Source organism: Pan paniscus, chromosome 2 (genome assembly GCF_029289425.2).
Source record: "Pan paniscus chromosome 2, NHGRI_mPanPan1-v2.0_pri, whole genome shotgun sequence".
Taxonomy (NCBI): Eukaryota; Metazoa; Chordata; class Mammalia; order Primates; family Hominidae; genus Pan; species Pan paniscus.
Window position 1 is genome coordinate 158,482,794 of NC_085926.1, and position 24,235 is coordinate 158,507,028.

Sequence of the window (24,235 nt, forward strand, 5' to 3'; positions counted from 1 at the left end):
GTAAACTGACCATAATGGTTCCCTTCAACTAACTAGTCAGTGGAGTATGTAGGCGACATGTGCAATCCCAAATTAACCAATTCTATAAGATGAATTTAAAAAGTCCAACTATGAAATGTCAAATATACAAAAAAATTTCATGACATCCAATGTATTAATGTTATCTTGTCATATTTGCTTTTGAAGAAATAAAAATCTTAAAGTGTTATGAATACTGCTAAAATCTCCCTTTATTCACAATCCTCTCCTCCCCTTATTTTTCTCTGCCAAATGCAACCATTTTCCTAATTAATTGCCTGATTAGATTCTCATGGGTGTTTTGGTGTTTCTACTGCATATCACCAATTTTATATATTTAGGATTTTTACAGGAATGACACCAGGCCACACAAAAGACTACTTTTCAAGCAGTTTTAGGTTTACAGGAAAACAGTAAAAAGTACAGACAGTTCCCATATATTCCCTGCCCCCACACAGGCAAATCCTCCCCCTACATCAACATCCTGTTACCAGAATGGTACATTTGTTACAACTGATGAGCCTACATGTACTATCACCCACAGTCCATAATTTACATTAGGGTTCATTCTTGGTGTCGCATACTCTACAGGTTTTAACAAATGTATAATGATATGCATCCATTAGTATCAAACAGTATTTTCACTGCCCTAAAATCTTCTGTGCTCTCCTTATTCATCTCCCTTACCCTCAACCCCTGGCAACTACTGATCTTTTTACTGTCTCTATAGTTTTGCCTTTTAAAGAATGTCATATAGTTGGAAGTATAGAGTATATAGTCTTTCAGATTGTCTTGTTTCTTTTAGCAATATGCATTTAAGATTCTCCATGTCTTTTCATGGCTTAACAGCTCATTTCTTCTTAGCACTGACTAATATGCCATTGTCTGGATATATCACAATTTATCCATCTACCTACTGAAGGACATCTTAGTTGCTTCCAAGTTTTGGCAATTATGAATAAAGCTGCTCTGTGTGGACATAAGTTTTGAACTCATTTGGTTAATTACCAAGGCGTGCTATTGTTGGGTCATATGGTAAGAGTATGTTCAGTTGTGTACTGCCTCTCAAAGTGATTGTACCATTTTGCCTTCCCAACCAACAATGAATCAGAGTTCCTGTTGCTCCACATCCTCACCGGCATGTGGTGTTGTTAGTGCTCTGGGGTTTTTGTTGTTGTTGTTGGTGGTGGTGGTAAAATATACATAACAATAAAATTTACTATCTTAACCACTTTAAAATTTAGAAAATTTCAGAAAAACTGTAGTAAAAAACACATAACATAAGCTTTACCATTTTAACTATTTTAAAGTGAGTTCGGCAGCATTAAGAATGTTCATATTGTTGTGCATCAAATCTCCCAAAACTATCCTGGTCTTGCAAAAACGAAACACTACATCCATTAAACAACTCCCTATCTCCTTCCCTCTATCCCCTGGCAACCATCATTCCTTTTCCTGTTTCTATGCATTTGCCTATTCTAGGTACCTTGTATAAGTGGAATTATACAGTATTTTTTTTTTTTTGTGACTGGCATATTTCGCTTGGCATAATGCTTATGGTTCATCCATGTTGTAATATGTCAGAATTTCCTTCCTTTTTAAGTCTAAATAATATTCCACTGTATGTACATACACATTTTATCTATCTATTTTATACATTAAATAACCTTTTGCTTCCACTTTTGGATACTGCAAATGCTGCTACTATAAACTAGAGTGTACAAGTATCTTAGTTCCTGCTTTCAATTCATCTGGATATATACTCAGAAGTGGAATTGCTGGGTCATATAATAATTCTATTTTTCACTTTTTGGGAACCACCATTCCGTTTTTCATAGTAGCTTCACCATTTTACATTCTCACCAATAATGCACAAGATTCTGAATTCTCCACATCTTCACCAACAGTTATTTTGTTTTTGTTGTTTTGATAGTAGTCATCTTAATGGGTGGGAGATGGTATAGTTGCTTTGATCTGCATTTCCCTAATGATTACTGATGTTGAGCATCTTTTCATGTGCTTACTGGCTATTTTGTTTATCTTCCTTAGAGAAATATCTTTTCAAGCCTTTTGCGCATTTTAAAATAGGGTTGTTGGTTTTTGCTATTGTTGAGTTTTAGGAGTTCTTTATATATTCTGGATACTAATCCTTTATCAGATACATCATTTGCAAATATTTTCTCACATTCTGCAGGTTGTCTTTTCACTCGATTGTTTCCTTGGCTGCACATCAACTTTTCAGTTTGATGTTGTTCCACTTGTCTATTTTTGCTTTTATAGCTTTGCTTTTAAGTGTCTTATCCAAGAAATCAGTGCCAAGACCAAAGTTATAAAACTTTCTCTATTTTCTTCGTTTACCAGTTTCAGATCTTATGTTTAAGTCTTTTATCCATTTTGAGTTGATTTTTGTATATAGGGTCCAATTTCAGTCTTTTGCATGGTGGATATCAAGTTTTCCCAGCACCGTTTGTTAAAGGACTATCCTTTCTCCAATGTGTAGTCTTGGTATCTCTGTCAAAGATTATTTGCCCGAATATGCAGGGGTTCATTTCTGGGTTCTCTATTCTGTTCCACTGTTTATGTCTTTATGCCAGTACACCATACTGATTTGACTACAGTAGCTTTGTAATATGTCTTTCAGTCTGGAAGCATGAGGTCTCCAGGCTTGTTCTTTCTCAAGATTGTTTTGGACATTCAGAGTCCTTGTGGTACCTTATGAAGACTGCTTTTCCATTTCTGTAAAAAATGCTGCCATGATTTTGATAGGGCTTGCAATGGAATATTTAGACTGCTTTGAGTATCATGGACATTTTAACAATATTAAGTTTTCCATGAACATTGGATTGTTTTCCATTTGTGTTTCTTTCTTTCAGCAATGTTTTGCATATAAGCCTTTCTTTTATTTGGTTAGGTTTATTCCTAAGTATTTTTTCTGACACTATTGGAAATGAGATTTTCTTAATTCCCTTTTCAGATTGTTCACTGTTAGTGTATAGAAACAGCTGTTTTTTTGTATGTTGATTTTGTATCCTGCAACTTTGCTAAATTTATTAGTTCTAATCATTTTTGTGGAATCTTTAGGGTGATTGTGTCATCTGTGAACAGAGATAATTTTACATCTTTGTTATAGATTTGGATGTCTTTCATTTCTTTTTCTTGCCCAACTGCTCTAGCTAGGGCTTCTAGTACTATGTTGAAGAGAAATGCCAAGGGTGAGCATCCTTGTTTGTTTTGTTTTGAAAGAGTCTTATTCTGTTGCCCAGGCTGCAGTGCAGTGGCAGTCACTTCAGTCTCAAAATCCTGGGCTCAAGCAATCTTCCCCCCTCAGCCTTCCAAGTAGCTGGGGACTCCATGTGCATGCCTGCATGCCTGGATAGTTTTTATTTTATTTTTTCTTTGTAGAGACAGGGTCTTGCTATATTGCCTAGGCTGCTCTCGAACTCCTGGGCTCAAGTGATTCTCCCACCGAGGCCTCCTTCCAAAGCACTGGACTTATATGCATGAGCCAGCACACACCGCCACTGCCTTATTTCTGATCTTACAGGAAAAGCTTTCAGTTTTTCATCACTGAATATGTTGTTTGCTGTGGGCTTTTCATATATGGCCCTTATTATGTTGAGATAATTTTCTTCTATTCCTAGTTTGAGTGTTTTTATCATGAAAGGGCACTGAATTTTGTCAAAGTCTGGTACTGAACTTTTCCTCCATCAACTGGTATGACTGTGTCATTTTTGTCCTTCAGTCAGTTAATGTGGTGTATCATACTGATTTTCATATGTTGAACCATCCTTGCACCCCAGGCATAAATTCCACTTGGTCATGGTATGTGATCCTTTTAATGTGCTATTGGATTTGGTGCACCAGTATTCTGTTGAGGATTTTTGCATCCATTTTCCTCAAGGATACTGGCCTGTAGTTTTCTTTTCTTATAATGTCTTTTTCTGGTTTTAGTATCAGAGTAGGGCTGGCCTTGAGTTTGGAACTCTTCCATTTTTTGAAAGAGTCTGAGCAGGACTGGCATCAATTCTTCTTTAAATGTTTGGTAGAATTCACCAGTGAAGCCAATGATCCTGGGCTTTTCTTTGTTGGGAGATTTTAAATCTCCTTACTACTTATAGGTCTAGTCAGATTTACTATTTCTTCATGATTCAGTATTGACAGGTTATGTGTTTTAGGAATTTATCCATTTCATCTAGGTTATCCAAGTTGTTGGCATACAAGCCACACATATCCTTTTGTAATACTCTTTTCTCTACAAAAACATATGAAAAGTAAAAACACTGTCTTACAGAAGAAAATATCAGAATATAGGTACATAAATAACTGCTCTAAGAGTTCAGGAAAGGGAAGATTCATATGAATTGATGTGATTAGTGAAAACTTAACTGAGTTGTGGAGGTTTAAGTTCTATCTGGAAGCACAAATAAGAAACGGCAAGGTAAAGGGGAGACTAGAAGGTGTTTCCAGGAGAGACCCAACAAAAGCAAATACAGAAAAAGCAGAACTGAATGTTAAATGTGACGTGGGTTCACTTGCCTGAAGTAGAGAGTCAGAGATGAAGTTAATTGGATGGGGAGTTATCAACTAAAAAGGTAAGAATTAATTTGGACAAGTAATTTCACTTTTATACCTTTACTAGCATTTATGCAGCAAACACTCAAATATCTGTTAAACCAAATTGAGAGCCTGAAATGCCTAGCTAATTAAGAACTTTTCAGTGCCTCTTAGAGATAATAGGAAGCCACTGAAGGTTTCTGGGTTGAGAAGTGAAAACAGCAATGATGTTCTGGGAAGTTTACTGAAGTAACTGTATTCTAATGGTTCTCATCTGGGGTGAGTTTGCCACACAAGGGATATTTGGCAATTTCTGAAGACTGTTCTTGGTTGTCACAACTGGGGAGGGGGGGGATGTGCTACTGACATCTAGTAAGTAGAGGCCACAGATGCTGCTAAACATCCTACAGTGTACAGGACACTCCCCCATCCCCCAACAAATTATCTGGCCCAAAACGTCAATAGTGCCAAGGATGAAAACCTTTGCTGTATTCTAATGAGTTACTCTCATGAGAATTCAAATTAAGTTCAAATATGTTTGGAAAAATGTACACATGAAAAAGGAAACAATCCAAAAGACTAACAGTAGTGAGAATATGGAAGATTATTTTTATTTTTCCAAAAAGTGTTTTTACAATGATCATGCATTACTTCTATCAAGAGAAAAAATTGACTTAAAAATTCTGACTTCATCACTACGCAATCTATACATGTAACAAAACTGCACTTGTACTCCATAAATTTATATAACACACAAGATAACCTTAAAAATAAAAATTCTAATTTAGTTACTAATTCTAATCAGAGTACCCTCCTGTTTTCTTAAAAAAAAATTTTCATTTAATTCCCTCAAATATTTACTTAAATGCTGACTACATACCAGGCTCTGTAATGAGACTTAAGAATATAGTGGTGTACAAAATAGGTAAGTTTCAGGGAGCTTATAGTCTGACAGGAGAAACTAACATTGAGTAAACACACAAATATATCATCAGTGCTCTTAAGGAAAACAGGGGGGTTTAACTTGCAATTAACTTTTTCAGGAATGGCCTCTGTGAGTAAATGACTTTGAAGCTGAGATTCAAAGGATGAGAAATAACCATGTAAATGAAGGAAAGAGACGGGGACTGGAGGCGCAAAGAAAGCATTCTCACAGACAGAGCAGCATGTGTGAAGGGGTGAAGAGGAGAACACCACTAATGTGTTAGTGGAATTAAAAGAAGATAAATGAATGAGAGTATAAGTAACTAAGGCAGATAGTAGAGTGAGACGGAGAAGTAGACAAGGACCAAATTTGGTATGGCCTTGAAGTTCTCAGTAAGGAGTATGGAAGCTAAATGTGGTCAGAAGCTAATGAAGCAGGAGAGGTGAGAATTGATTTACTTTATTATTATTTTTTTTTTTTAAAAACATGCAGGTTATTTTATGAACTGGAGAAAGGCAATAGCAGAAACAAGGTAACCACTCTGGAGATGAGACAATAATGCTTTGCCCCAGATTATGACAGTGAGTAGAAAGTTAACAGGAAAGTAAGAACGGAGGTGGACATTAACTAACATAATGTCATATTTACCACCTTGTCTAAAAGAAACTGCTCTTTCCGGGGGTGCTCCTGAAGAAGCAGTCAAATGATGTTACTTCTCATGTGATACCCCTATACTCCTCACACCACAGAAGACTGGTAGTGGGAGTTGGGAAGAAAGCACCTGACTCGGGAAAAGCCAATCCGTAAGCAGGCCAGCAGTAAAAACAATCTGCTTCAGCTTGGGCACAGCTTATTAGCTCAGTCAGTTTATCTCTTAGTAATTTAACATAGAATTACGTAAAGACTAAGACAGTCAGTAGCAAGGGAAAAAAAAACTTAGCAGCTGACAGCAGCTGGCAGAGCAGAACTTTGCAGATCCATGAACACCTACCATCAAGACAATCCTACCTGACATGTCTTGGATAATATGAGAACCGGTCCCTGAACTTCCCTAACATCCCTACTTGACCTAGTCTGAATAAGGATATGTTCCTTGCATTCTTAAAAGCCTAGTTCAAAACAAGTCCCCACTAGGATAGGATTTTAATTCTACAGATGCAGAAATGGAGGCTGAAAAAAATTATTAAACTTACCTAATGGCAAATAACTAAAGAGATGCAATCCTAGGTGTTCCCACATTAAAAATTAAGCTTTTGCATAAATCTCAAGGAGATATCAGATACAAAACATTTAGGCTTTTCTTTCTCTTCAAACTTAAGGTGTAATACTCATTGTAAATTTGAGTTTAAGAAAGAAACATAAGGAATCTAGCTCATACTGATTGAATTTACCCACAGAGCCAGCTTAAGGCTGACTGAGAGATCTTAGAGATCTGGACCTATTAGAATGTAAACTTCATAAGAATAGGAACTCAGCCTGCATTATGTAGAACCTCCAATACAGATGCTGAATAAATATTTGCTTAACAAATGAATTCAATACAAGGAAGGGTAGAAGGGAAAGTCAGTGAAAAAGAGCTGCTTAGAGTTCAACTGTGACCCCCAAATACTGGAAAGTTGTCACAACTCCCACTCATCTCTTATGTTTTCTATTGTTGTTTTTAATATTAATGTAACAGCTTTGAGATATAATTTACATACCATATAGTTCACCCATTTAAAGTATACAATTCAGTTATTTTAGTACATTCACAAAGTTGTGCATTGAACACCACTATCTAACTCCAGATGACTTTCAACATCACAAAAATCAGCCCCATACCCACTAGCAATCATTCCCCCTTTTCCCTCTGTCCCAACCCCTGGCAACCACTAATTTTCTGTCTCTATGGACTTACCTATCCTGGACATTTCATATTGTGATACTGTGAAATATTTGGTCTTCATCCCATTTCCAGACATACAACTTCTAAAATCCTTAAAATCTATGCAGTGATGAGTGTCTTTTGAAGGCTAATGAGATGACTGGTGACTGGGGGGGCCCTAGATAGTTTCAGGATGAGGGCTGATCACTGGAAAGACCAAGACATGACTAGAGAATTGGCACTTTCAGCCCCACCCTCCAACCTCTGGGGAGGGAAAAGGGGCTGAAGGTTAAGCTGATCACCAATTGTTAATGATGTAATCAATCATGCCTACATTATGAAGTTTCCATAAAAACTCAAAATGGGTTCTGAGAGCTTCTGGATAGCAGAACACATGCTGGTGCCTAGACAGCATGGAAACTCAGTGCCCCTTCCCGCATACCACATCTGGCTGTTCATCTGTATCCTTTGTAATATAGTTTATTTTAAAAAATCAGCAAACATAAGGAGAGTGTTTCCCTGAGTTCTGTGAGCCATTCCAGCAAGCTAATTGAACCCAAGGAGCGGGTAGTGCGAACTCTATGTATAGCCAGTCAGTCAGAGGCAGAAGACATAACCTGTGCTTGTGATTCCATCTGAAGTGGGGGACACTCCCATGGGACTGAGCTCTCAACCTGAAATCTGATGTTATCTCCAGGTAGACAGTGTCAGAATTAAATTGAATCAGTGGATACCCAGCAGGTGTCCGTTGCAGAACTGACTGCTTAGCTGGTGTGTGGGGAAAAACCCCCATACATCTGGTGTCAGAAGTATTGTGTTGAGTGACTGTATGAAAGGACAGTGTAGGAAAAAGAGTTTTTAGTTTTATTTATTTATTTACTATATCCTCTCAAATATAACTGGAATTATAGAGTGTGATCTTTTGTGACTAACTTCTTTCAGGCGGTATAATGTTTTCAAGGTTCATCCATACCGTTGCATGTGTCAGTACAATAGTCACCCCCTTATCTGCACAGGGTGTGTTCCAAGACCCCCAGTAGATGCCTGAAGCTGCAGATAGTACTGAACTCTACATGTAGTATGTTTTTTTCTATGCCTACATATCTATGATAAAACTTACTTTATCAATTAGGCACAGTAAGAGATTAATAACTAATAATAAAATGGAACAATTATAACAATATATTGTAAGAAAAGTCATGTGAATGTGGGATCTCTTTCTCTCTAAATATTAATATCTTGTTGTATCACATATTCACCTAGTTTCTGATCACAGTTGACTGCAGGTAACTAAAACTGCAGATAAGGGTGAACTATTATACTTCATTTTATAGCGGAACAATACTCCATTGTATGTATATACCATACTTTGTGCATTCATCAGTTAATGGGTATTTGGGTTGTTTCCTTCTTTTATTTTATTTATTTAAATTATTTATTTTTATTTATTTATTATTTTTGAGACGGAGTTTTGCTTTTGTTGCCCAGGCTGCAGTGTAATGGCCCGATCTCAGCTCACTGCAACCTCCACCTCCTGGGTTCAAGTGATTCTCCTGCCTCAGCCTCCCAGGTAGCTGGGATTACAGGCATGCGCCACCATGCCTGGCTAATTTTGTATTTTTAGTAGAGACGGGGTTTCTCCATGTTGGTAGTGCTGGTTTCCCAACTCCCAACCTCAGGTGATCTGGCCCGCCTTGGCCTCCCAAAGTGCTTGGGATTACAGGCGTGAGCCACTGCGCCCAGCCAAGTTGTTTCCCTCTTTTGGCTATTACGGATAATGCTGTTATGAACACTCATTTACAAGTTTTTGTGCAGACATTATGTTTGCAATTCTCCTGGATTTATATCTAATTAGTAGAACTGCTGGGTCACATGTTAACTGTTTAACTTTTTGAGGAACTGCCAAACTGCATTCCAAAGCAGCCGTACCATTTTACATTCCCATCAGGCATGTATGAGGGTTCCACTTTCTCCACATCCTCACCAACACCTGTTATTTTCTTTTTATATACTGCCATCCTAGTGGGTGTAAAGTGGTATCTCATCATGCTTTAGAGCTGTGTTTCCCTAATGACTAATGAGGCGGATCCTATTTTTTATTTGTTTATTGGTCTTAATTAAACTTTTCATCATTGAGTATCCCTTATGTGAAATGCTTGGGAACATAAGTGTTTCAGATTTTGGATTTTTTGGGATTTTAGAATGTTTGCATAATACTTAGAGACTGAGCATCCCTAATCCAAAATCTGGTATGCTCCAATGAGTGTTTCCTTTAAGCATCACGTAGGTGCTTAAAGTTTCAGATTTTGGAGCATTGTGGATTTCAGATTTTTGGATTTGGACACTCAACCTGTACTGTCATTGTTTTAAAGCTGGAGAATAAAAAGGGAATTGGGAAAAATTATTCACAACATTAAGAGAAAAAACGTGAACAAATTTAAGGTGTCTGAAACAGCTGATCAACAATGAACCCAATTCTATAGATATATCTGTAGTAAAATGAACATCTCCACATAATATTCAAAAGTGAAATAAGGAACCAAACCTACCCTAAATAGGTAGGACTATAGGTGTGTGCCACCACACCCAGCTAAATTTTTTATTTTTTGTAGAGATGAGGTCTCACTATACTGCCTAGGATGGTCTCAAACTCCTGGCCTCAAGGAACCAAATCCTCTGCACTATTTTAAAAAGAGCTGGAGAATATTTGGGTTTCACACCTACTAAAGAACAAGGAGTGATGTTAACAATTATTTGAAAACCTTAAGGTATTATCTTGCTTGTTTTTCTGGACCAGTAACAGCTTAAAGTGGCTAAAAAGCCAGTGTGAAGAGGCAGAACAGGTGGCAAACAGGACAGGGCCATTTAATACAACCAAGCAGAGACCACTTAACATAGGTCTTTCGGGATAAAACTACTCAACTAAATAAATTTATGTAACACTTACCTCAAGGGTCCAGAAAGACATACTTTAAAAAACATAAAGAGTAGATATGTGCAAACTAAAGTTTTTATTAAAGAACAGGACACTGAGATAGACTATGATTTACCTTCTAATATTAGACAATATGTCCATCACTGAACTAGTAAAAAACATACTATCTTAGGATTCTGACTTTTGTTAGTAAAAAAATTCATGAAATTCCATGTTTGTCAAAATACATCATTAATTAAAATCTAATTTACATTAAGTTTAAAGTAAATAAAAATTTAGGGAAAAAATGACAGGTGACCAAATTTTGTCCGAATAGTAAATAAACAGTAATAGAAAATAAGTCAGCATTTAAAAATTTCTATCTATCTGGGATGAGATCTCATTCTTGTCACCCAGGCTGGAGTGCAGTGGCATGGTCATAGTTCATTGCAGCCTCCACTTTCTGGGCTCAAGCGATCCTCCTGCCTCAGCCTCCTAAATAGGTATGACTACAGGTGGGTGCCACCACACCCAGCTAAATTTTTTATTTTTATTTTTTGTAGAGACAAGGTCTCACCATATTGCCTAGGATGGTCTCAAACTCCCAGTATCAAGCAATCCTCCTGCCTCAGCCTCTCAAAGCAATGGGATTACAGGCATGAGCCACTGTGCCTGGAAAAGTTTAGCATCTTTAATAATCAACTTAATCTTGTATTACCAACAAATATCTATGACCTTAAATCATTTTCATTCTGGGTACTAAATAGTGTGAATTATAGTTGTTTTCTTTTTATATTTACAACCTTTTGAGAAAACAGTGACAAAATCTACATAAAGCATTTAGTAACCCACTTAAAACATAGGATTAAAGAAATGAAGTCATAAACTAGTATGTATGTGACAATTTGGCTGAAGTATGTGGGAGAAAGTAGGTTTTCAGGTGACTGTTAAATAAGGGGAATAAGAAGCCTTCCCCAATTTGTATGATGTGGTTTGGATTATGGCACACAGAGGTACAAGAGGAATTTTGTAAGCAAAATGTTATTCTGATATGGAACACAGCGGTTTACTTGGATGCAATGTATGACTATGTAAGTTGGCAGAAATAGTAAGAGGTTCCATTTACTCTGCATGTACTTTATGCTAGGCATTGTTAAACATTTCAAAGGCTTAGACATAATTAAGTTAGCCTCCATAATTACTAAGTGGAGAAACCAGAGTTCAAACCCAGACCTAAGTGACTCCACAGTCCATGTCTTTTAACCCCTATACTATAAGGTCCTTTAAGAGCCTGTATTAATTAAAAGTGACACTCATGTGCAAAAGAAGCAATGGTAAACTAAGTGAGTGGCACTCAAAGTATGGTCCACAGGCCCCTATGTGGGTCCTGAGACCTTTACAGAGAGTACACAGGGTCAAAACTATTTTCCTAATGATAATACTAATACTTTTTTTTTTTTTTAAATTGTATTAACACTTGAATTGATGCCATAGGGGTAAGACTGCTGGTGCTTTAGAATGAATTAAGGCAATGACATCAAGATGCAATAGTAGTCACTGATTTCACATCTAAAATTTGTTTAAAAGTCAGCTCACTTAAGAATTCCTTGAGGAAACAGTAAAAAATGATTACTTTTATTAAATATTGGCCTTTTCTAATTGTGTGAAAAAAATGAAGATTACATATAAGCCACTTCTGCTGCATACCAACTTCTACTGAAGGACGACTGTCTCAAGGAAAAAGTACTTGTGCAACTGAGTTGTGAACTGACCTAGCCACTTTTTTCATGGAACACTATTTTTACTTGAAAAAACGACTGACAGACAAATTATGGTTATTCAGACTTAATGGTTGGAAGATGTTTTCACAAAAATGAGCAAAGTGAGTCTATGGCTTCAAGGATAACCATTTATAGCATTTATTGCTAATGATAAAATTTCAGCTTCCTCTGAACTTGTCCCAGAGGCATGGTAAAAAAAGAAAAAAAAAATTGAGCTTCCCAGAGAAAGTTAGAATTTTAGAAAACTTGTATCCACTTCTGTGAACCTGACAGATTCTCAATACTTAAGATTTTTCTGAATTGTGTGGTTAACAATCATGAATTTTTTATTGAATAAAATATGTTAGCATTTGGAAGACGTGCATAACTCAGTGACATAATGTTTTCCAAATAATCCAATGCATGGTATTACAAAAAGCATCAGTAAAAGATGGGTAAATGTTACATCTGAAGTGCAAGACAGACCAATAGATTTTAATGTAACAGTCTAAGAAAAGTTCACTCATGTGGCTTCAGATTCTACATTGCAACTATCTTTAAGAAACTACCTCTTGCGGAATTATGGTGTAGTATCACTTAATCTCCATAATTATCCTGAAAAGCCTATGAAAACATACATACTTTCCTTTTTCAACTGTCTGTCTGTGTGAAGGTGGACATTCTTCACACACTTCGACCAAAACAGTGTATCACAAAAGACTGAATGCAGAAACAGATGAGAATTCAGCTGTCTTAAGCCAAACATTAAGACCCGAAAAAAAGGTTCAACATGGCCATTCTTCTCACTATGTATTTTTGGTGTTGAAAAATGTCCTTATTTTATAGGTATCAATATACAGTTCTCATATTAACCATAGAAAAAGGAAGAACTCCAACCCTGTCTTTTATGAAACCTAAATGAAAAGCACAGAAAACAAACTGTGTTTTCTAGTGTTTGAAAGTCTACAAGTGACCCACAATTTCCAAAAACCCTCTGAGAAAAAAAGAAAACATTTACTGAATACCTATTATACCCCGTGGACTATGCTCAGTGCTTTCACATAGAACCTTTTCATCAAATTTGAGACTGGCATTAAGGCTGAAAGGAGTCAAATGGAGGAAATATGGTAAAGTACAAAAAGAACAGACTCTGACACACCTGAATTAAAATCATTCCCTTAAATGTTATCTTATTAAATCAAAAGCACAAGAGTTTCTTCTTTAAAATTTCTTCTTTAAAATAAATTCAATATGTATAAGATTGAGAGAAATGTGAATACAGTTAAAAGCATATACAGTAGGTGCTCAAAAAGTTCCCTTCAGTCATATTCCTCTCTTCTGTTCCAAAACTAAATCAGCGATTAAGTACCAAAATCAGAGATCAAGGTTAAATCTGATGACATGCTCTTGTTTCATTCATCATTATAGGCCTCAAATAGATGAATGCTACTCCAGAAAACATTTAAAAATATTTTAAGGACCCACAACCACTATCAGGTATTAGAAATCAATGTTTAAAAACTACCTTTGCATTTTTTTTTCTAAAGTAGCTTCATTCTTTGAAATCTAAATCACTCCTACAATTCTTCCCAGTCTTGTACATTCATTTGACATACTTAGTGACTATGAAAAATAAGGGCATCTTGGTATCTCCAGGAAAACTATCAATGAAGCAATTCTCAAACTGGCTACCTTGTAAACCAGGAAAGTTGGCAAGAAGCACAGAAACAGTCATTTAATTCCTAACTATATTTCTATCAGATATTTCATATTGTCACATGCTTGGACTATTATGTGAAAAATTAGACAGTAGTTATTTTAAGTATAGTAAATATGTTCCAAGATTTGTGGTGAGAGAGATCAGTCTCTAAAAGTTAACAAGACTTAATACCTTAACAATGCTTTTCACTCTGTACACTTTAACAAATCACTGAGGCTCTTTCAAAACAAAACAGCTGATCAATTTATTAAACTCTTGCCAACCAAGCACCTTTTCTTAAAGTTCAAGCTGACTTCATATTTTATGTTTGTGTGGATAATCACAAGTTTCTAATTATGTAGCATTTTAATATTCTTTTATATTTAGGGTAAGTTGTTTTCTTAAAGTTGTGTTTTTAAAAGATCTAGTTATATTTTATGCTCTATTTGAACCTAGACACTCAGAACTTTCATAAAAAGTATGCAGGTTTATTAGGAAATCTACAAGAAAATTCCCCTCTACTTTAAAAAACATAAATTATATGAGCTTAATTTACTTTATCCTGACAAGTTTTTTATTTCAAGTTTGGTCACTACCCATTTCCTGTGTTGCACTGTATATACCCTCTTTTCTATGGTTACTATTCTCAAACTAAGACTGGGGATCTTCTACAACACTGTAAGAAGCAGCCACGCCATGGTGAATATTATCTGATAGTTCCTGATAATTATTTTAAATGGATACTGAACATACGCCTTCTTTGGTGCGTTTGTGTTTCAAGAAACTTAACATGACCACATTTTAGAGGAGCCAGAATGGTAGAGAGAGGTAGGAATAAATATCAGATTGAAATCTATGAATAACTTTCAACTCTAACACTCAGAAATTACAACTTTAAAAGGATCACTAATTTGGTGTGCCTAAACTGCCCTTCAATGAGCAGCTACATGTCTCTGTATTAAAATCTTTCCCTATTACTTGTTCAATGTAACAAGTTATACAAGCAGAGAGAAAAAACAGCCACTGAAAATAAGGGAGTAAGAGAATCAATTATACTGAATCTTGTTAAATCCCTTCCCTCCCCTCAAACAGAAAAGCTGAAGGTGATAAAACGCTCAGAGAATTGCCAGGCATCTTCCTAACATTACCTACTAATCTTCACAACACTCATGAAGCAGATGTCAAGTACCTCTAGTTTTACAGATGAAAGAACCATAAGACTAAGCGATTTTCCCCAAGGTCATACACAAAGTTAGAGATCAAATTAAACTAAACTCTAGGACTCTGTACTCTTCATCATTTCTAATCAAATAAACTGTTAGATCAAAATATGCTACAATTACCTCTCCCTAAATGCTATACTCTGTACATGGGCTGTTCCAATAAGGTAGCCACTAACCACATGTGGCTATTAAGCACTTGAAATGCAGCTAGTCCAAGTGGAGGTATGCCATAACCGTAAAATACAAACTGGATTTTGAACGTATGAAAGGAATAATATGAAACGTCTCAATTATTTTACACAAATTAGATGTTGCATGGTATTTTGGATATGCTGGATTAAGTTAAATTCACTGGTCCATACTTCTTTCTGAAGACTTCCCATGAAATAGATGTCATCATAAGATCCAAATCAAAAAGCAATTATTTTCTCAGAATTTGCTGTATTCTACATACATTATGTAACACAATGTAGTAACCATATCTAAAGGGTGATTAAGTGTTTAGAGAGATACAGCATATATGTAAGTAGGCTGATAAGTGCTTAGAGAGATAGACCAGATATGTAAGTAACAAATACACAAAATAGACCACTGTACTGTTCTCTAAATATAAAAAAGAATGTTTCTATCTCATTACAAGCATATGTGATTTTGAGTAAGTCACAGTGTGGACAAAGTATGACTTTCCATTAGAATCATATGTTATTTCCTTAGGTGGAAGTGAAAATATTCCTACCCCTAATGTATGCACAAGGATATCAAAGTCACCAGAGGACAACCATAAGGCACTATGAATTTCTAAACAAAACAAAACAAAAAAACCTGGCTAATGTCAATATATACTTATTTTTTAAAAGTCACACATCACAATATTCTTCTAATACAGCCTCAGGACTTAATCTGATTTTGACTAAAGTGCCAAAAGATATGAGGTAGGAGGAAACATCAATTTAAAAAATAAGGATAACTTCAGAAAGTCTGGCAATTCCACCAAAGGTTCAAAGTAAGTTTCCATACGATCTAGCAATTCTATTCCTAGGTATATAGCCAAGAGAAATAAAACATACATCCACACAAAAATGTTCTTAGTAGTATTATGTAAAATAGCTAAAAAAGTGGAAACAATGAAAATGTTCATTAACTGAAGAACGGATAAATAAAATGTGGTATATCCATGAGCTGGAGGATCATTGGATCATTCGGCCATAAGGGTCATTCGGCCATGAAACATTGATACATTCTTGTTACAACACGGATAAACCTTGAAAACGTTACACTATGTGAAAGAAGCCAGTTACAAAAGAGCACAAATTGTACAATTCCATTTATATGGGATGTCCAGGATAGGCAAATCTAAGAAGACAAAAACTGGTTGCCTGGGGCTGGGGTAGTTGGGAATTGGAGAGTGACTGTTAATGAGTACAGGTTTCTTTTTGGGGCCGTGAAAATGTTCTAAGATGGACTGTGGTGATGGTTGCAAAACTGCGAATACACTAAAAGCCACTTTAAGTGGGTGAATTGTATGGCATGCGAATTACATCTCAATGAAGCTGCCAGAAAAATGAAGCCAGAAATGTAGAGGAAAAAAGGGTTATAAGGATCTGTCAAGCACCTAATTGCTATTTTTCTGGATTCTGTAATTTTGTGGTACTTACCAGTTTTTAAGTTTTATCATTTGTGATTTTTTCTCATTCTAAGTATTCATATTAGTAAAAAACATTTTCACCACATTCTTTCATAAACAAGTAAATTTACTGAAAAATCATTGTTATTTAAGAAGCTCATTTTTATGGCATGCGAATTATCTCAATAAAGATGTGACATCTTTGCATTAAAAAAAGGGATCACAATGGTAATATGTTAACCTTAAAAGAACCACAGAATTAACAGCCCTGGACACTTAGTAGTCCCTCAAATTATGAAACCCACTAAAACGCTTGAACTACTTTAAAGATAATATTAACAGCTTTGTAAAAAGCCCAAAAAATATCTCAGTCAAGCAGACTCTCAAGTTCAGAAATGCCATGGGAAGTTGAAGATTTCATTATGAAAACGTACCGAGAACAACATAAAAAATACTGCTTGACCACTTTCTCTAAAAGCTAAACTCGTGATTAAGATGCAGAAGGGAAGTATTAAATCTATTTATCTAAACTCTTAAAAGCTGAAGGGAAGAAGTCTTCTATCAAAAATCTCAGTGGGGTGTGTGGGTATGCGTGTGTGCATGTGTGTATTTAACCCATACACCTTATGTAGACAATCTCGGGAGCAGCTGTATCTAAGACAATGAAGCTTTTTTTTTCCTTTTTAAATAATCAAACGTGATGGTGCCATTCCCTAGCCCACCCCATCCCCCACTACCACCACCAGCAGGTGGAGGGAAAGGATACTGTAGACTAGAGGATGACAGCTTTGTATAACCCTTTAGACTTTATATGTAAGAATGCAGCTGGTGGTCTCCTCTCAGGAGGGGGTAAAGAGATTTGTGGACAAGCTGAAATAAGGGGTATCCTTTGCCTGGAAGAGGGCACACCGTGAGCCACATCTTGAATCAGCTATATCCAGAGTAAAACACAGGCCGCTGGAAGGCACTGTTAGCATCACCAGGATGGCCTCTCACGCCGGGGGTGTTTTTTTCAACGGAGAAGTTGTCCTGTAGTTTGGATATTGGGGGGAGGCAGGGGTAAAGCGGGAGTCGGGAAGACCAGAAAAAATGCCTTTAAGTGGAGACGCCTCGGGCCTCGCTGAGGAAGTTCAGAGCCCCACTCGGTCGCCACACGCTCACCCTCCCATCCCCACCGCCCTCCTTCCCGCGGCGCCAGACGTCGGTGCCCGAGCGAGAGCCGGAATCTCCGCCACTGCCGGGGAGGGGGCCGCGGCCCGGCCGGGGCAGCACCGGCCGCACACGCACGCCTCCTCCGCACGCGCCGCGCCCGGCCTCCCCGCCGCGCGGCCCGGCCCCTCGCACCCGCGCCGGGTCGGCTCCGCCGGGCAGGCCTAGGCCGCGCCGGCCGTACCCGGGCACCTCGCTCCCCGGCGGAGGCGGAGCAGGCCCGACATAAACTTCCCGGCGCGCTAGCAGAGGCGTCACAGACGGGCCGGCCCCTAGCGCCATTCCCCGAGGCCTGGAAGCGGCTCCCGCCCCTACTCCCCACACTCGGGATCCCGGCGGAGACCGGCCCCAGGCCCACAGCCCCCACCCCTCCGGCGTCGTCCCCGAGTTTACCTCCAAGTCGCGGCCTTTGTTCTTGAAATTCTTGAGCCGTTGGTTGTCCAGTTTCTCGTTGTCCGCCATGGCCGGGCCGGTGACTCCTTCCCCCGCCCGGGCCCCGCGGGATCCGCCCCAACCACCGCGCCGCACCGACACTCCCAGGAACCGGGCCGCCGCCTGAGCTGCTGTGCCCGCCGCGCCGCCGCTTCCTTCCTCCTCTCACCTGCCTCCGCCGCGGCCTTCTCCTCTCCCCGCCCGCCCCCCCGCCCTAACCCCAGCGCGACTGCAGCTCCGGCAAAGACAACTGTGGGGCCGGGCGGCGGCAAGGCGACGGAATGTGCTGCCGGCTGAGAGGGGGAGGCAGCCTCGATCTGAGGGCCCCGGCGCTGCGGCCACGCCCATCGCCTCCAGCCCAGCTCGCCCATTGGCTAACCAGGCTCCGGTGCGTTCGACCAATCAGAAGGGGCGATGGAGAGCCGGGGCGGAAAGAGCGAACGGAAAGGGGAAGCGAACGACGCTGGGAGGAGCCGGCTCCGGGCCCGGAGGGGTGCGGCGGGGGCAGGCGGGGAAGGACCACGTGCCTTCGGAGAGAGGGGTTGGAAGCGATAGAGAAGTAGACTTAAGGGGAAACCAGCAAGGGGAAGGAGAGGCCCGGGAACGCAGCAGGGCGAGTTGTTTTGCTCCACTCGTCCAGGAAGCCCTAGATGCCGGGGGTTCAGGGTCGAGGCTGCGTTAAAGTAACGTTCTTTTCTCCCCGGGCGCGCCCTGTCTTCCTGGGCATTCCTTGCGCTCTCCCTTCGCTTTGCAGAGAGATCTGAGCTTCGCTGTCTCCCGGATCGGACGCTCGCAGCTCCGTTCCCGGGCTGGGGCTCCGTGCCGTCCAGGGCCGGGTCTGGGGGCCAGGACCTGCTGGGATGACGTGAGTTGAGGAGGCTCAGCGGAAAGCGACAGGAAAGGTGGGTGGAAAAGGAAAGGGCCCATTAGACGAATCTGATTCATCTTCTGTGACTAAGCACCCGCAACAGGTAGGAATTTAGGCAGAGCTGGTGATTCTGGGACAATAGCACTTCCTAGGTAATTCGTCTTAAAAAGTTAAAGAAGCTGCTTGACCACAAAGTATGAACTTCTGGAGGGCGGGGCCCGTGGCAGCTGACAGGGAATATTGTGTGTTGAGAAAGGAAATGAGTTCCAAGGATACCAAGGACAACATTACCAGAGGCAGAAATGACACGAGATACAAAAGAACGTATTCAAAAATTTAACAAAACAGAAATGGAAAATTATTTTAAAATATATTGAAATATCAACGAATAACACCTCAAATGTACAGGGATATGTAAAGCAGCAACTCGGGTCGGAAGCAAGGAATCGAGGCGTTGGGTGTGTTTAAACTTGACGAGGTAGGGAGAAGAGACCCTGATACAAACTCCTTCAGAATCGTTGACTCTCGGTCCTTTCTAGTATATTTTTTTAGTAGAACAACGTGCAGATAAGTGTTTAAAATGCAGATCTTCCTTAAGGAAACACTTTTAAAGGCAACAGAGGGGAATTTTTTTTTAAGTTAAAATGGAAGAAGTTAGTGGGTTTAACAGATATGAACAACTGAGTTTCCTTTGGGGGAGAGGCAATGAAAAGAGCCGGAGTACTTTAGGGATCACTTTGGAGAGGATATTGTAGTGGGGGAAAGGAAGATTAAAAACTTAGGAAGCAGAGTAGTACCTTTAAAGTCGTCAGTACTTTATATACCATCAACTGGGCTATGGACAACAGAAGCTGTGCCTGGAAATAACTCACACTGAAGGTTAACTTGAATATAAATTTAGAACAGATCTTAAATACAAATGATGATGTTCATTATAAACTGTTATTCTTCAAAGACTCATTTAACTGAAGTAACATTGTATTTGCATACCAGAGCACTGGTGTTTTTCAAAATGAGTTTAGGATAAGAAAATTCACTTGAAAAGCTGGAGTATGTATGTATTTTGCGCCATCATGGATTTTATCATAAGCAGTGTTCAAGAAAACACATTACCAGCGAATTCCCACCCTATGAGTAAAAGTTATCTTGTCAACATATCAATAGATGAACATTTTGTGCTTCTTGGAATACATTTCATGGTAGCTTTCATGATGAAGTTTATAGACGTGTCTGTTATATGTCTTCATGTCTCCAGCTACAACTGAGTGTCTCTGATGATTAAACAACAACCCGAGTTTTCTCTCTGCAGAAGACTCCTAAAAAAGAGTTGTAATTAGTTACCAGCTGAGAAAGATGCAATACAAATAGGAAATAACCGCAATTTATAATTTTATTTATCTAAAATCTGTCTTCCTCCCTAGACAGTAAGCTCTCTGAAGTCAAGAACCATAGTTGTTTTGTTCACTACTGTATACTCAGCACCTAATAGTACTTGGCACATAAGTACTCAGGGACTATTTGTCAAATGCAAGAACATATGCCCCTAAAGCAGGAGTCAGGAAAACCAGAAAAAATGCCTTTAAGTATTACAGAAATGCCACAGGCCTCCACTTAAATTGAAAAGCAAGCTAACCCCTCTTGATAAAAATGTGGATTGAGATCAAGAAGCAGCTTCTCTGCTCCTTCTGGAATCTCCACCTGGTTTAGCCTGCTGCCTCCACTCCTGCCTCCACCATGTCCATCAGGGTGATCCAGAAGTCCTACAAGGTGTCCACCTTTGGCCCCCAGGCTCTCAGCAGCCACCCCTACACTAGTGGGCCCAGTGCCTGCACCAGCTCCTTGAGCTTCTCCCTAGTGGGGAGCTTCACTGTGCAGCTTCTGGGGTGGCCTGGGCGGAGGCTATGGTGGGGCCAGCAGTATGCGAGGCATCACCACCATCACGGTAAACCAGAGCCTGCTGAGCCCCCTTAACCTGGAGGTGGACTCCAACATCCAGGCTGTATACAGCCAGGAGAAGGAGCAGATCAAGACCCTCAACAACAAGTTTGCCTCCTTCACAGACAAGGTATGGTTCCTGGAGCAGCAGAACAAGGTGCTGGAGACCAAGTGGAGCCATCTGCAGCAGCACAAGATGGCTGGGAGCAACATGGACAACATGTTCGGGAGCTATATCAACAACCTTAGGCGGCTGCTGGAGCCAGGAGAAGCTGAAGCTGGAAGCGGAGCTTGGCAACATGCAGGGGCTGGTGGAGGACTTCAGGAACAAGTATGAGGATGAGATCAATAAGCCTACAGAGATGGAGAATTAATTTGTCCTCATCAAGAAGGATGTGGATGAAACTTACATGAACAACGTAGAGCTGGAGTCTCACCTGGAAGGGCCGACTGTATGAAGTGGAGATCCAGGAGCTGCAGTCCCAGATCTCCAACATGTCTGTGGTGCTGTCCATGGACAGCAGCCACTCCTGGACATGGACAGCATCATCGCTGAGGTAAAGAGGCAGTACAAGGAGGTTGCCAACTGCAGCCGGGCTGAGGCTGAGAGCACGTACCAGATCAAGTATGTGGAGCTGCAGACGCTGGCTAGGAAGCACAGGGATGACCTGCGGCATACAAAGACTCAGATCTCCAAGATGAACCGGAACATCAGCCAGCTCCAGGCTGAGATTGAGGGCCTCCAAGGCCAGGGGGCTTCCCTGCAGGCCACCGTCCCAGATGCTGAGCATCGTGGGGAGCTGGCCGTTAAGGATGCCAATGCCAAGCTCTCCAAGCTGGAGGCCACTCTGCAGCGTGTGAGTACCAGGAGCTGATGAACGTCAAGCTGGCCCTGGAAATGGAGGTCGCCACCTACAGAAAGCTGCGGGAGAGCTAGGAGAGCCAGCTGGAGTCTGGGATGCAGAACATGAGTATCCATACGAAGACCACCAGCGGCTATGCAGGTGATCTGAGCTCGGCCTATGTGGGCCTCACAACTCGTGACCTCAGCTATGGCCTGGGCTCCAGCTTTGGCTCTGGCACAGGCTTCAGCTCCTTCAGGTGCACCAGCTCCACCAGGGCCGTGGTTGTGAAGAAGATCGAGACCCGCGATGGGAAGCTGGTGTCTGAGTCCTCTGACTTCCTGCCCAAGTGAACAACTGTGGCAGCTCCTCCTAGTCTGCCCCTCCTGTGGCTGCCACAGACTCCAGGAGGGAGGCTGCTGTGTGGGGAAGCACAGACAACAGGAGACCCCCCACCTGAGGCTCAACCCACCCGTGGGGGAGTTTACTGTCTGGGGACCCCCCTTGCCCATGCTTCCAGCTAGAAAACAATTGTGGTTTTTTTTTTTTGGTCCAAAATAAAACCTCAGCTAGCTCCACAACAACAACAAAAAAATTGTGGATTGAGTCGTTATTGCTTCTAGTTTACTGAGTTCCTTCTATTTATATAAATTCTTGATTTGATATCAAGCTCATTCTGGGGTGAAAGTTTAGGGAATAAATCAGACATACATTTCAGGGCAAAACCCCCTATGTATTTAAAAGTAGTTGTGACACACTTCGTTAAACAATTATCCTTAATTATAATTCTTAGTCTATTGGCTTAAATTTATTACTTGAAATTGTCACTACTCGTTTGCCAAGTTTACATGTTTAGTGTCTATACTTACAGTTCTTCCCAGATAGAAGATACATAATTTATCAAATGGGCAAAGAAGTCCTTCAGGGAGTGGGTAATAGCTCTACATGCTGATTGGTAATTGAATTAGCAATATATGGTAGATCTAACTGATTAGGAGGTTTCAATTTAACTTGCTGAACTAAGGAAGTAAAATGCAGAATTATTAACCATTTCAATATTATCTTAATTTGGGATGTGATAATTAATTACCACAAACTGAGTGGCTTAAACAAACATTTATTTCTCACAGTTAGGGAGGACGTGAAGTCCATTATTAAGGCCGATCTGGTATCTGGTGAGAACTCACTTCCTGGTTTGGAGATGGCTATCTACTTATTGTATCCTTGTATATTGGATAGTAGCCAGGGAGCAAGCTCTCATTTCTCTTATACGGGCACTAATCCCACTCATGAGGGCTTCACCATCATGATCTAATTACTTCCCTCAAACCTCACCCTTAACGCCATCACATTGGGGCTTAAGATTTCAACATAAATTTTGGGGGAACACAAACATTTAGTACATAACTAACACAGACTATATAACAAAAATGCTTTTTTATGTATATGAAGTATAGTTGTTATAACCAAACACCAGAAAACCTATTCTGTATCTGAGACCTGTTTTGCAATAGCCTATTTGGTGTTAGGTAATGATCTTCTGACTTGTAATCACTCTTGGTATTGGGAAAGTCTAAAATATTATAGAGATACTTGCTTTCAGTGTGTCATGAAATTCTCTTTCAGTCACTTTCTGAATAAAGAAACTGTTCTGCAACAGACATTTGTGAAAGGATTTGTGAAGACTTACACAGGATTTTGGTTGATCAAATGCAATCTCAAAAATAATTATACTTGTTAAGCAGTTTAGACTCTTCTCATGATATATGCATTAAACTGAAGATTATAGAATCTTTCTTTGTAATATGGATCCTATGGTTTCTGTTACTGTTTGGGGGAATACCTTAGATTATGTTTGATTTCCGGAGCAAAAGCCTGGGTAGTGTTGGCTGAAAAAAGAAGGAATTTCTTACTTTTTTTTTTTTTTTTTTTTTGAGATAGGGTTTCACTCTGTTTCCCAGGCTAGAGTGCAGTGGTGCGATCTCGGCTCACTGCAACCTCTGCCTCCTGGGTTCAAGCAATTCTCCTGCCTCAGTCTCCCACGTAGCTGCGATTACAGGCACTCGCCACCACACCCGGCTAATTTTTGTATTTTTAGTAGAGACGGGGTTTTACCATGTTGGTCAGGCTGGTCTTGAACTCCTGACCTTGTGATCCACCCACCTCGGCCTCCCAAAGTGCTAGGATTACAGGCAGGGTACTGCGCCCAGCCTCAGGAATTTTATATGTTGCTAAATCTTACTAAAATATAATTGTTTTTGTTACAGTTGAACTGCTGCTTTTTTGAGAGAAAAATATTAAGCCTTTGGTAATATACCTTTATTTTCTCTGGAAAACAAAGTTGATCAGGTAGTAGGGACTTCATTCA

The 24,235-nt window shown here is 39.8% G+C and overlaps 1 protein-coding gene and 1 pseudogene across 2 annotated transcripts in view; one reads left to right on the top strand and one right to left on the bottom strand.

Annotated features, from left to right (window-relative positions):
- Positions 1-18,322, bottom strand: part of KPNA4 (karyopherin subunit alpha 4) — a 64,483-nt gene extending 46,161 nt beyond the window's left edge. Inside the window, exons 1-2 of one of the 2 annotated variants that reach the window (XM_034957677.2) lie at positions 18,184-18,322; positions 17,491-17,610 (exon numbers count right to left, since the gene is read on the bottom strand). In XM_034957677.2, the coding sequence (XP_034813568.1) occupies positions 17,491-17,502 (12 nt within the window). In that variant the 5' untranslated portion in view covers positions 17,503-17,610; positions 18,184-18,322. The remainder of the gene's footprint in view (positions 1-17,490; positions 17,611-18,183) is intronic. The other variant, XM_008956062.7, reaches the window with a different exon arrangement.
- On the top strand, positions 17,938-23,528 carry LOC129397466 (keratin, type II cytoskeletal 8-like; annotated as a pseudogene).
- Positions 23,529-24,235: the final 707 nt, after the last annotated feature.